General features: G+C 41.2%; 1 protein-coding gene across 2 annotated transcripts in view; it reads right to left on the bottom strand.

Moving 5' to 3' along the window:
- Window positions 1-9,717, bottom strand: part of LOC109918454 (V-set and immunoglobulin domain-containing protein 2) — a 44,069-nt gene extending 34,352 nt beyond the window's left edge. Inside the window, exon 1 of one of the 2 annotated variants that reach the window (XM_048615657.1) lies at window positions 9,624-9,717. In XM_048615657.1, the coding sequence (XP_048471614.1) occupies window positions 9,624-9,669 (46 nt within the window). In that variant the 5' untranslated portion in view covers window positions 9,670-9,717. The remainder of the gene's footprint in view (window positions 1-9,623) is intronic. The other variant, XM_048615656.1, reaches the window with a different exon arrangement.
- Window positions 9,718-12,774: the final 3,057 nt, after the last annotated feature.

Here is a 12,774-nt window from a genome sequence, read left to right on the forward strand (position 1 = left end):
ACTACAGGCCACACTAGCAGCACTACACAGGCCACACTAACAACACTACACAGGGCACACCAGCAGGACTACAGGATCACACCAATAGGACTACAAGGCAGACATAGCAAGAACTGCCGATGCTGGAGTCCGAGTCAACACATTGTGGAGCTGGAAGAACACAGCAGGTCAGGCAGCAGCAGAGGAGCAGGAAAGTCAATGCTTCGGGTCCAACCCAAAACGTCGACCTTCCTGCTCCTCTGATACTGTCTGACCTGCTGTGCTCCTCCAGGACTATAAGGCACACCAATAGGACTACACGGCGCACCATTAGGACTAACATGGCTTTCATACATCATTAAAACAGTGGGTGCTATCTAGTTGAGCAGAGTGTGCAGGTCAGGAAGACACCTTGTTCCATTATGTGAAAATGAGCTATTATATCTGGCCATGGCCAAGAAGGATGATGAAAAATCAACCATGATCCCCACTCTTAATCATTGCCCTCTGCCACTTGCTGTACATTTTGAAATTGGAAACTACACAGAGGATTGAATATAACTATCATCAAACAATATTTCCTCTGTAGTTACCAACTGAACTCACAGATGCAGAAGGGTTAGGAGGCTGGTGTAAGAGGGCAAGCCTTACTCATAAGTGCCTATACTTTCAGGCAGTAAAAGGAGAAAACTGGAAAGGCTGCAGTCAGATCTGCCAATACATCAAGAATAGTGGCAGTATAACCTGTATAGCACTCAAACCAGCACTACAGCTAGATGTTGTCTTTCAAGAATTAACAGGCGATAGTCTGATTCACAGAGGGAGTACTTTTTAGATCACTGCTCTGTTTTGGTTAAATCTGTGCTATTGCAAACTAAATGAAGGGCAATGCCACTTTAATGAAGTAGTCATACAGACTCTGCTAACAACAGCAGGATGTGCTCCAATTCTGCCAGGCACTAGGAAATATTTATAGCAGCTCTGGTTAAAAGGAGATTTTTCATTCCCTTGGCATTCTAGTTAGTCACACTTTTCAGGGCACAGGTAAATAACTCATGGCATTGAGTTGGTTGATGACTCAGTGTGGTAACTGAGGTCAAAATTCCAAATCTGCTTCCTGTGCAGAAGAGGTGATCTTAGAACTTAAGGATGATGCAAGAAGACTCCTCATTCAAATATCAAGGACAAAATGTCATACCTCCAGCCAATGAACTACTTCTGAATTGTTAATGCTTTTGTTATGAATGTTGGTGGATAATGATTCTGGGCCAAGCAAATACCTTACCAGAAACACAAACACATTGAATGAAGAGAGGAACATTCTTGATAGAATGTCCCTCACAGAATAACTTTTTGTAATGTCATTTTAAGAGAACAACATGTAAATGAGCCAGGTAACTTGATGATGTCACATATATTCAAGACATGGGTTGGGTCTGGAGAACGATCTGTAAGGTATACATTCATGTAAGTGTAAACAAAACAGTGATTTCTCAAGCCATCGCCCATCCAAATTTTCTGAGATGCAGGACACACTTCCAAACAGACGAATGAGGATGAAGATGCTGCATGTTTAGCATTCATGTTGCGAACTACATCAGCTACATGCAGGTCAAAAGATCGGAGTCACCACTTCACAGTGGAAACGCTGTTATCCATAGTGGTTTCTAAAGTGTACAGTGAGCACCAGAGATTTTCAAGTAAATAGGATCTACGTATTGCATTTGTGATACAGATGGGTTGTAGGTTAGTTCAGTTGGTTGGATGGTGTATCTATGACAGAGATGATACCACAATATAGGTTTGTTTCCCACACCAGCTGAGGCTACCATGAAATACTCTCCTTCTGAATCTTTTCTCATCGCTTGAGGCACAGTGACCCTTAGGTTAAACCACCACCATCTGTCTCTGCCTGATGAAAGAGCAGCCCTGTGGGACTACGATGGCCTTATTTTAACGAGATTTTTATTACACAATCTGCCAAATACTATATATGCTTATACTTAAAGATAAAATTAAATGAGTGCTGATGGCCTGCTCACTTTTTTTTCTGGACCACAAACTATCAAAAGGCATCAACTACAATAGAGTTGGCAGAGATTTTGAAAAATGGAAAGTGATGAAGAGCTTCCTGCATGTTGTTGTAGGGGAACATGAAATGAATTGCTTCCCAGGTGTTTGCATTTGCGTGATGCACATACTTCTGAACACACAGCAGCCAAGGCGATCTAAGTGTGTGGATTAGCTGAATACCAGAGACAAACAGTAATCATTTTAAATCATTGTGGATTTGAACAGACATCCAAGAAATTTCCCCTTTCTAAATTTCTGTTCTCTTGTGAGTTTTGTTTAAACAATCATCTTTACTTTGCCCTCCAATTTTAGCTATTCACCTGAAAGCAAAGACAAATTCCTGGATACAGCCCACAAACATTATGCCCTCTCTCCTCTGTATCACTCACAAGAAGATCTTATTGATGGTAAACAATGTCGCTGGCAGGGAGTATGAAGACTTTGGGCACCGATTCTCATATGACCAATTCAAAGGGGAACCCACTTTTCACAATGGGCCATTTGGAACTAAAGTATGCAGTTATGCTATTAACACGAGCAGTTTCATTTCAATCCTTATCCACCAGTTGAAAAGATTCATGACAGGTTTCGCATCTTTAGTCAAGGCTTTATCAATGGCATGAGGTTCATTTATAAAATTTAGATTCAGAAACAATTTTAGGAACAAGCCTGCTCAGATAAGGCTCAGAAAAGTCCTATTCTTATTCTGCTGCAGGTTAAAAAAAAATGGTTAATTTCCTCATGGTTCTTCTCACAACTTTGGCGTAACATGCATCAATGGGGATTGTGTCCAATAGTTACAGGAAATGTTCCAAGGAATTTAAAATTCCACCTCTTCTCCTTCACCCACACCCTCCTGCCATCCCCACTCCACCCACAACTTTGTGTTTTAATGACCGTCTGTTGAAGTTTGCACTATTGACTAGTTGGCTTGATTGGGTAGTCTTCCACATTCAAATTTGCACATGTTTTTTCTTCCTGCCAACCCTTGCCTTCAGTGTGCCCCAAGAATTTAACACAAGGCGGTAAGGATGGGATTCCAATTGTAAATTGGGATGAGCATGGGGAGCTTATTATCCTTAAGGTGGTTTGACTGTGACCGCTGCTGCTTCAATACACTCGAGGTATTTGGCTGTGATCACCATCAGAAATTACTACCCTCATTCCCCCAACATCTGCACTTTCCAATTGGGATAAATGATCAAGAGCATGCACCATCAGTACATCTTCCTCAGCTTAGCTTAGTGTCATTCAGGGAAATTCTAGATTTCTACCATCATGGAGGCTCTCAGTGAAACTAGATCTTTCCTGGTTCCAGATCATGAGGCAATCCACTTCTAAACTGAGCCATACAGAAGATTATTAAGGTATATAATATATTATTCATATGACAATTAATATTTCAATAAGCAGTGACAAGAGTGAGGTCTCTGTCCTGCAGATTATTGTCTTTTACCCCAACTACTGACACTTCATCTCTGGTCCTCACTTTAAATCAAAATCCTAATTTCTGCACTCTTAAAAGTCAATGTGTTTTCATGGTTGATATATTTCTGTGGCCTTGTCAATAGTCATTATGTTAAAGAAAATGTATAATTAATATTAGTTGAAATAATTGATATTTTAATTTTTTTTATTTACTCATTGGGCATGGGCATCACCGGCTGGCCAGCATTCATTGCCCATCCCTAGTTGCCCTTGAGAAGGTGGTGGTGAGCTGCCTTCTTGAACTGTTGCAGTCCACATAGTGTAGGTTGACTCAATGCCCTGAGGCAGGGAATTCCAGGCATTTTGACAGAGAATGAGCCGCAGTACATTTCCAAATCAGGAAGATGGGGAGCTGCCAGTATTAGACTGGGTTGGACAAGGTCAAAAATCACACAGCACCAGATTATAGTCCAACAGGATTAATTGAAAACATCAGCTTTGGCAGCGTTGCTCCTTTCTCAAGTGTGGTGGGAGAGGAGGTATCAAGGCGCAGAATTTATAAGTAACAGATCAAAGGATTATACAACTGATGTGAATATATTGAATAAACCTAAAATAACTGGCTGACTCCCTCCTGTTAAATGTTTAATCAGTTAGAAAGGAGATGCAGGTTTCCATTGATTAAAATGCAAATCCCAGAATTTCTTTCAAGTCACTGCCCTGAGATAACTAACGGTTTTATCAGGGTGTACAAGAGGTGACATCTCAGGTCAGACAACGTATTTTAGGTGTGAGACTTTGTTTAGAATCTATCTGTGTTTGAAGCTGGAGTCAGACTGGTTCTATTTCCAAAGCAGGAATTTATAAAATGTCCCATTGACTGAGTGTGTCTGCAAACTGCATGCTTCTTGAACAAAATGTGTATGTGCTGTGTGTGTGTGTGTGTGTGTGTGTGTGTGTGTGTGTGTATGTGTGTGTGTGTGTGTGTGTTTGTGTGCTTGAGTGTGTGTGAGTGTGAGGGATTATATGTGTGTGAGAGGATGCGTGTGAGTGTGTGTGAGCATGTGTGTGTGAGAGAAAGTGTGTGTGTGTGTGTGTGACAGAGGGTCTGTGTGAGTGTGTGAGGTGTGTGTGTGTGTGTGTGTGTGTGTGCACTTGAGAGACTGTGTATGAGTGTGAGAGAATATATCTGTGTTAGAGAGTGTGCATAAGTGTGTGTGCATGTGAGTGTGTGTGTGAGAAAGTGTGTGTGTGAGAGACGGTTTGTGTGTGTGTGTTTGTGTGTGTGTGTGTGTGTTTATAGTGTGGTGGGGTCACCTGTAGTGAGATATTAATCCAAGATCCCGGTTGACACCATCCCTATTGGTACGGAACTTGGCTACCAGCCTCTGCTCACTGACTCGATATTGTTGTGTACCCCGAAGTCCGCCTTGGAAGACGTTTACCTGAAGATCCGAGGCTGAATGCCCTTAACCGCTGAAGTGTTCCCCCACTGGGAGGGAACAGCCCTCTCTGGCGATTGTTGCGCGGTGTCCATTCATCCGTTGTCGTAACGTTTGCGTGGTTTCACCAATATACCATGCCTCAGGGCATCATTGCCTGCAGCGTATGAGATAGACAATGTTGGCAGAGTCACAGGAGTACCTGCCGCGTACATGGTGGATGGTGTTCCCACATGTGATGGTAGTGTCCATGTCAATGGTCTGACATGCCTTGCAGAAGTTGCCATGACAGGGTTGTGTGGTGTTGTGGTCGATGTTGTCCTGAAGGTTGAGCAGAGGCTGATAGCCAAGTTCGGTCCCCATGAGGACAGCCTCAACTGGGATCTTGGATGCATGTCGCACTACAGGTGATCCCATCACACTGTACATTCTCTCATACACACTCACACATACACACTCACCCTCTCTCACAAACACACACACACTCACACAGACTCTCTCTCACACACACACTTTCTTTCACATATATATACTTCCTCACGCACTCATACGCTCTCTCTCACACACACATATACACATATAAATATATGGGGTGATTTGCATTTGCAGATCTGTATTTGAAGATACATTCTATTTTGTTCAATCAGCACACAATTTGCAGACACACTCAGTCAATAGGGCATTTTATAAATTCTTGCTTTGGAAATAAAACCAGTCTGACTCCAGGTTAAAACACAGATAGATTCTAAACAAGGTCTCACACCTAAAATACATTGTATGACCTGAGATGTCACCTCTTGTACACACTATATAAAACCATTAGTTATCTCTGGGCAGCGACTTGAAAGAAGTTCTGGGATTTGCATTTTAATCAATCGAAACCTGCATCTCCTTTCTAACTGATTAAACATTTAACAGGAGGGAGTCAGCCAGCTATTTTAGGTTTATTCAATATATTCACATCAGTTGTATAAATCCTTTGAGCTTTTACTTATAAATTCTGTGTCTTGATACTTCCTCTCTCACTACACCTGAAGAAGAAGCAACGCTCCGAAAGCTAGGGTGTTCAAATAAAGCTGTTGGACTATAACCTGGTGTCATGTGATTTTTGACCAAGTCAGGATGGTGAGTTGCTTGAGGGGAATTTGCATGAGTTCCCATGTATCTACTGTCCTTATTCTACTAGATGGAAATGATCATGGGTTTGGAAAGTGTTCTCTAAGGAGCCTTGGTGAATTTCTGCAGCGCATCTTATAAATAGTACATACTGCGCCTACTGAGTGTCAGTGGTGGAGGGAATGGATACTTATGGATGAGGTGCCAATCCAGTGGGCTTGGTGACAAGCTTCTTGAGTGTTGTTGAACCTGCATTATCCAGGCAAGTGGGGAGTTTTCCATTACACCCCTGGGTTTTGCCTTGTAGATGGTGGACAGTCTTTGGAGAGCCAGGAAGTGAGTTACTCACTGCAGTTTTCCTAGCCTCTGACCTACTTTTGTAGCCACTGTATTTATAAAGCTGATCCAGTTGAGTTTCTCGTCAACAATAACCCCTAGGATGTTGATAGTGGGGGATTCATTGATAGTAAGACCATTGAATGTCAAAAGGCAGTGGTTAGATTGTCCCTTACTGGGGATGATCATTGCCTGGCATTTGTCTGGCATGAATGTTAATGGTCACTTATCCGCTTAAGACTGAATATTGTCCAGCTCTTGTTTCATTTGAAAATAGACTGCTTCAGCATCTGAGGAATTGCGAATGGCATTGAACTTTGTGTAATCATTAGTGAAAGTCTTCATGTCTGTCCTTATGGAGGAGGGACAGTCACTGATGAAGCAACTGAAGTTGTCTGGGCTTAGGACTCTGCCCTGGGGAACTCCTGTGGAGATATCCTGGAGCTTAGATGACTGACCTCCAACAACCACAACGATCTTCCTATGTGCTCCCACCAGTGGAGAATTTGCCCCACTGATTCCAGTTTTGCTCAGCCACCTTGATGCCACACTCAGTTGAATGTGGCCTTGATGTCAAGGACCATCACACTCATCTCAAATGAGGCAAATAATTTTAAGGCTTGGTACACTTAGAACAAGATGAAAAATTACTAAAGGAATCAAGAAGTTGAAGCTGTTCATTTTGCACTCATCAGAATGCAAAAAAACAGACTTGACTTAAAAAAAGATACTATTTCTTACAAAATAAGAAGAGGGTGCTGGTTGGCTGGACCATCACTGACATGGAGATTCAGCTGGAACAGTTAACTGTCAATCTTAATTCTCAGAACAGGAAGGCAGTTTCTGATTGGTCAGGACATTGCCATGGGAATTTGGCTGTCTCCATAGACCAAAGCTGCAATGTATGTATGATTTTCCATTGTCCACGTAAAACGCATCATGAGTATCCATATATGTAGTTTCTATGATACACAAGTGCGAGCCTGGCTCATGAACTTAAATTAATTTCTGGTGTAACTCTCGGACAGTCTCGATTATTTAATAAGTCATTTCCCACAACAGAATCACATCTAGTGGTGGATATGCTTTCCTGAAGATTGAGAGTTTGTGCTGGTTGAGCCCAGGTTGGGTTGTTGCCTGCTAAGAATGGCCAATAAATTATGTTCTTTGAAACAGCCCACCACTTCTTGGGGTGCACTGCCTACGTACCATTCCCCTTCCCAGGTAATCTGAGGTAAACTGGGCATCACTCAAGGCCAAACTTGGTGGACATAAGCCCTTTCATGAGATTTTGTGATATACGATTGATGATTTGGTTTGGGTATCCATTAGTCTGCTGAATAGTATTGATAATGCCTTATCTCAGTATCAAACTTACACAGATGCCCGGGGCCCTATTCACAATGTTTCCAACAAGATCGATCTTGTAGTGTGTGGGACTATAGATATCCCAAAGCATATATTAGGTGGTGAATATAAGCTTTCAGTAGATAGGCACTAAGCATGGGATTGGTTAGCTCAGTTGGCTGGATGGCTGGTCTCTACTGCAGAGTGATGTTAACAGCTTGGGTTCAATTCCTGCGCTGGCTGAGGTTATTATGAAGGTCTCTCCTTCTTAACCTTTCCTGAAGTGTGCTGATTCTCAGGATAAAAAAACACCAGTCGTTCTCTCTCTAATTAGAGACCATTTTCTCTCAACCTATACATTCAGGTCATGGGGAGCTCATTTGATTGCTCCATTTCAATGTTAAAATTGGCTGCAGGATGGAGGTTATTGAACTATGCAAAGAAACTCTTTGATGTGGTTGCTGATTGAAGTATTGTAAGTGAGCCAAATCAGAAGTAAGCAACCTTTGGAGGTTAGTTGTCTTTTCCATCAAAGATGCACTTCTCCTGGTAACTAACAAAGAGCTGGGCCTAGAGGGGATCCCACGGCAACACCATCTATTTGGTTCATTGAAACTGAACTCAGCTGCTGAAGTTGCTAAATTCATAAGTTCGATGAACACAGTTTCAGACATCAGTGGTACATCTAAATTGCCATGATACAGTGATATTGTGCACATGTAAACACCTTCTTAAGCTGGCAATATCAAAAGAGCACATGAACAAAATAAAACAGCAAGATCATCAACCCATATGAGGTATAGCCATATTTATCCTTCATAGAACAAAATAAGTGATACACATGATGTTACGTGATGAATGTGATATACATGCTGTCTCACACAAATGAAATGCAAAATATATGAGGTAAATTATGGCTAGAATCTGCCAGCATTTAAAAACTAAACGTTGGACCAATTCATCGCATCACCAGCAATTACCATCTGTAACCATAGCAACTCTATTCTAACTTAAATCTCAAAAAATGTGATAGCTCAAATGGGACTTCATCTACACTTAACAGGATAAAGAAAGTAAAACCAGATCCTACTTTCACATATGCCAAGATAACAGGGCAGGAGAGATTGAAGAAGGAGTTAGATATTGTTTTTATGGCTAAAGGGATCAAAAGGTATGGAGTGAGATCAGGAACAGGAGTTGATCAGCCACAATCATATTGAATTGCAAAGGGCCAAATGACCTATTTCTCTTCCTTTTTCTATGTTTCTACATTTCTATTCAGGTAGGCCGGACATCAAGTCATCTTTCTATATGCAACAGCCGAAAAGTAAACAAAAAGATCATTTGAAGCCAGCACTCTGGATTCTTCGAAGCTGGAATAAGGAATTGATTGGGTTGCTCTCCCAGAAATGTGAGATTAAACAGGACAAAGGCCTTCTAAATCCAAATTCTCCACCGATCAGCCCAAATCAAGAATGATTCATTTTTAAGAAAATGTTGCTGCCTATTAGCCTCATCTCCTTCAGAATAAATTTGTAATTAATTGACGCAAGGCCTTAAAACCCTGGTCACAGTCAACAGCACCAGCCATCTCATTCATTCCAAAGGTGAAATATCAAACACTTCCAAACATTGCAGTACGGTCTCTCTATATGAATTCTGCGTATAAGCAACACTGTAGACACAACAACATTCCCTTTGTACATTGAGGTTTCTACATTGTCTCTAAAATTGGAGAGTAGGGGAAAATATACAACACCCCTTCTCCCTGTGTGAAATTTGCGACTGCTCAAATGGCGAGCAATTTGTGACCCTTTAACTCAGCTTCTGCTATCAACGTCAGTGTGACCTTGTGCTTGGAAACAACATTATTCTGTCCACAAATTACCAAAAGCAACTTACCAAAATACGAAGTGAGAAGCAGGATCCAAATGGATTTCCACAGCATTCTGAGGGATGGCTTGATCAGTTTCAGTCTCAGACCTCTCCTGTTCACCGTCAAATGGAATAAAAGAAATGAAAGTGATTTGCATCGTGATAAAAAGCTTTATCTTTCCCAGGCCCTGAGCAAATATTTTACGAAATGTTTTCATCGGTCTGACACAGTAATCAAACAGAGTTGTACTAATGGTACAGCCAATTACTCATTCAACAATCTCCAAACTTGAAAGTTATTGTTAACCTTTTTAAGAGATTCCATTGGGAAATCTGAATTGGAATAATTAGAAACATTTTAAAATATTATTTATAATTGGCAACTAATAAACCAAAATATGGCTATGGTTTAACTTGTTACAGCTGTGGTGTATCAGGCGTGATTAATCTTAGTAAACAGAGATAGTAATATTGATCGAAACTGCTTTCAATACTTAAATGGGTGAATCACTTCACAAATTACAGTGTTATTGGTTGAGTTTAGGGTTACCCAATAGAAGGTCACACATTCCACCTTTTAAAAAAGGCCCTAGTTAGATTCTGAATGATTGTTTTCACTTCTAAAGGAAGGTACATGCAAGGACAGTTCTTTATGTTCAATCTTACTTCTCCATTCTATTCAAACAGTGTTGTTCTCTCTCTCTCTCTGTCCTACTCTGTGTGTCTTCTTTCAATGTCTCTCTCTCTCTTTCTCTCACTTTCCCCTCTCCCTAACACTGAATGTTAAAGACAAAGTGTTACATTTCTCAATACTATCCCAATCCTGTCTCTTCTCTCTTCTATGTCTTTATACAGATGATCTTGATACTTTTCTCCTGAACAATCTAAAAAGAACCTCTCCCTCTCCTGCCTTGCCTCAAGAGGGCTTCTCTCCCTTTTCTCAATTCTCACAGCAGTCTGTCTGTTTCATTCCTCTATCCTGTTCCCAGCATCTACTTCCTGTTATTCCATTATTAAGAGGATTGCTTTACCTTTCTCCCAAGAACCATTTGTCTTGCTTTTCAGTTGCTTCCTGTCTAAGCCTTTGTAGTTGATTGCCATTGTACATCTAAATTAAGGCCATACACCTCTGTTTCACAGTTCTCTAGTGGTTTTCTATGTTGAAACTCATTAATAATAGTCACCACAATTCCAGAGGATCATACGGCTGCTCTCTCCATAGAGGGTGACAACTGGTGGTGAGTTTAACCCGAGAGTCATCACGTCTCATAGTGACCTCAACCGGTACAGGAATTGAACCCATATTGTTGGGCTTATTCTACATTGCAAACCAGTTGTTGAACCTTTTTTTATTGTTCATTTATAAGATCAGGGCATCACTGGCTAGGCCAGCATATATTGCCTATCCCTAATCATCCAGATGGCAGTTAAGAGTTGACCACATGTAGGCCAGACCAAGTAAGGAAGACAGTTTCCCTCCATTAAGGAAATTAGTGAACCTTACTGATAGGCTTATGTGGACAACCTCCCCTGAATATCTTAATATAATAAGTCTTCCAGCAGTGGGTGGTGATGGTGAGGGAGGGCACTGAACAGGAGAACTCGAGTAATTGAGAAGAACCCTTCGGAGGAAAGGATGTCTTTTTCTAGAAGAGGCCTCATCAAGAGACACTGAGACAGACAAAGCATTTCATCAATGAGATATAAACTACAGGCTTAATTCCATGTAAATAGTGGGCTTTCCTAGTTTAACTTTGATTTCTCTTCATATTTGTTAAGAGTAGAAGTCTGTGAAATAAAGAATCCTAATTTCATGATCTTTGGGCCCTCCATGTACTTAAATTTCATGGTACATTAAGGATACTTAATAACAACATGGTGTGGCACAGTGGCTCAATGGTTAGCACTGCTGCCTCACAGCACCAGGGGCCGGGATTTGGTGCCAGCCATTGGTGACTGTGTGGGTTTCTCCTGTGTGCTCCCACATTCCAGTTAGCTGGATTGGCCATATTAAATTGTCCCATAGTGTGTAGGCTGGGTGGATTAGCCATGGGAAATGTGGCATTACAGGGATACGGTGATTCTAGGTGTGATGCTCTTCAGTGGGTTGGTGCAGATTTGATGGTCTCTTTCTGCACTGTAGTGACTCGATGATACTCAGTTGATGAACGCTCTTCAGAAATGGAGTCTGTCTGTCTAGAGAAGTTTCCTGCCACATCCAGCTACACAGCATGGATAAACAACTAATAAATGCATGTCACAGTTCAGAAACAGCAGGGTTTAAGAAAAACCCTGTCATATTATATGGGCATATTTTTGAACAAAAACTAAACATGGTTTTCCCTTTCCCTTTCGAAAATATCATGTTGTCCTTGTGGAATATGATAACGTGATCCAGGCCAGGGCTGCACGTGACATGGTCCAAGGATTCAAGATCACACAATCGACTGCAAAGAAATGATGGGTGAGGATGATCGATCTGGTTAATATCGGCTTTGTTTTCAAAAGCAATTGTTTTAATTTTAAAATCGTGATGCAAGTGGTCTGTATCAAAGTTCGGGCCCATGACAGTGTGGACAGTTTTGCAGTCCCAGCATATCTCATCGACAGTATAACTCATAGAAACACTTGAAAGGAAGTTAGATAAGCAACTGAGGGAACAAGGAATTGAAGGTGATGATGATAAGGTAATAACTTGAAAAAGGGTGTTTGAAGCCGCATATGGAGCTGCTTCCTTCTGTCCATGCTGTTGACCCTATGTAATTTTGTGTGCTCTGAGAAAGGGTCACTGGACCCAAAATGTTAACTCTGATTTCTCTTCACAGATGCTGCCAGACCTGTTGAGCTTTTCCAGCAATTGCTGTTTTTGCTTCTCGATTTCCAGCATCCGCAGTTCTCTTGGTTTCTGTGTAATTCTATATTGTGGCGGTGCTCTCTGGTGAATGAAGAGCAGAATTTCTTCATTCCATTGTTTGTGCCATTAGACAACCCTTCCTTAAAACAAGCAAATGAGTTCACTAATCTGGCACAGACAAGATGGCGACAACTATATTTACATTGAGGTAACCAAATTTGAAAAAAACTTTAATAATTGAACAGAATAATACAGTAAACTCAGCAATATTTGAGGTGTATAATTTTTGCCAGTTTATCGAGAATGTTAGTTCACAAAGTGCTG

The sequence above is a fragment of the Rhincodon typus genome, chromosome 32, assembly GCF_021869965.1.
Source record: "Rhincodon typus isolate 14 chromosome 32, sRhiTyp1.1, whole genome shotgun sequence".
NCBI classification, from domain to species: domain Eukaryota; kingdom Metazoa; phylum Chordata; class Chondrichthyes; order Orectolobiformes; family Rhincodontidae; genus Rhincodon; species Rhincodon typus.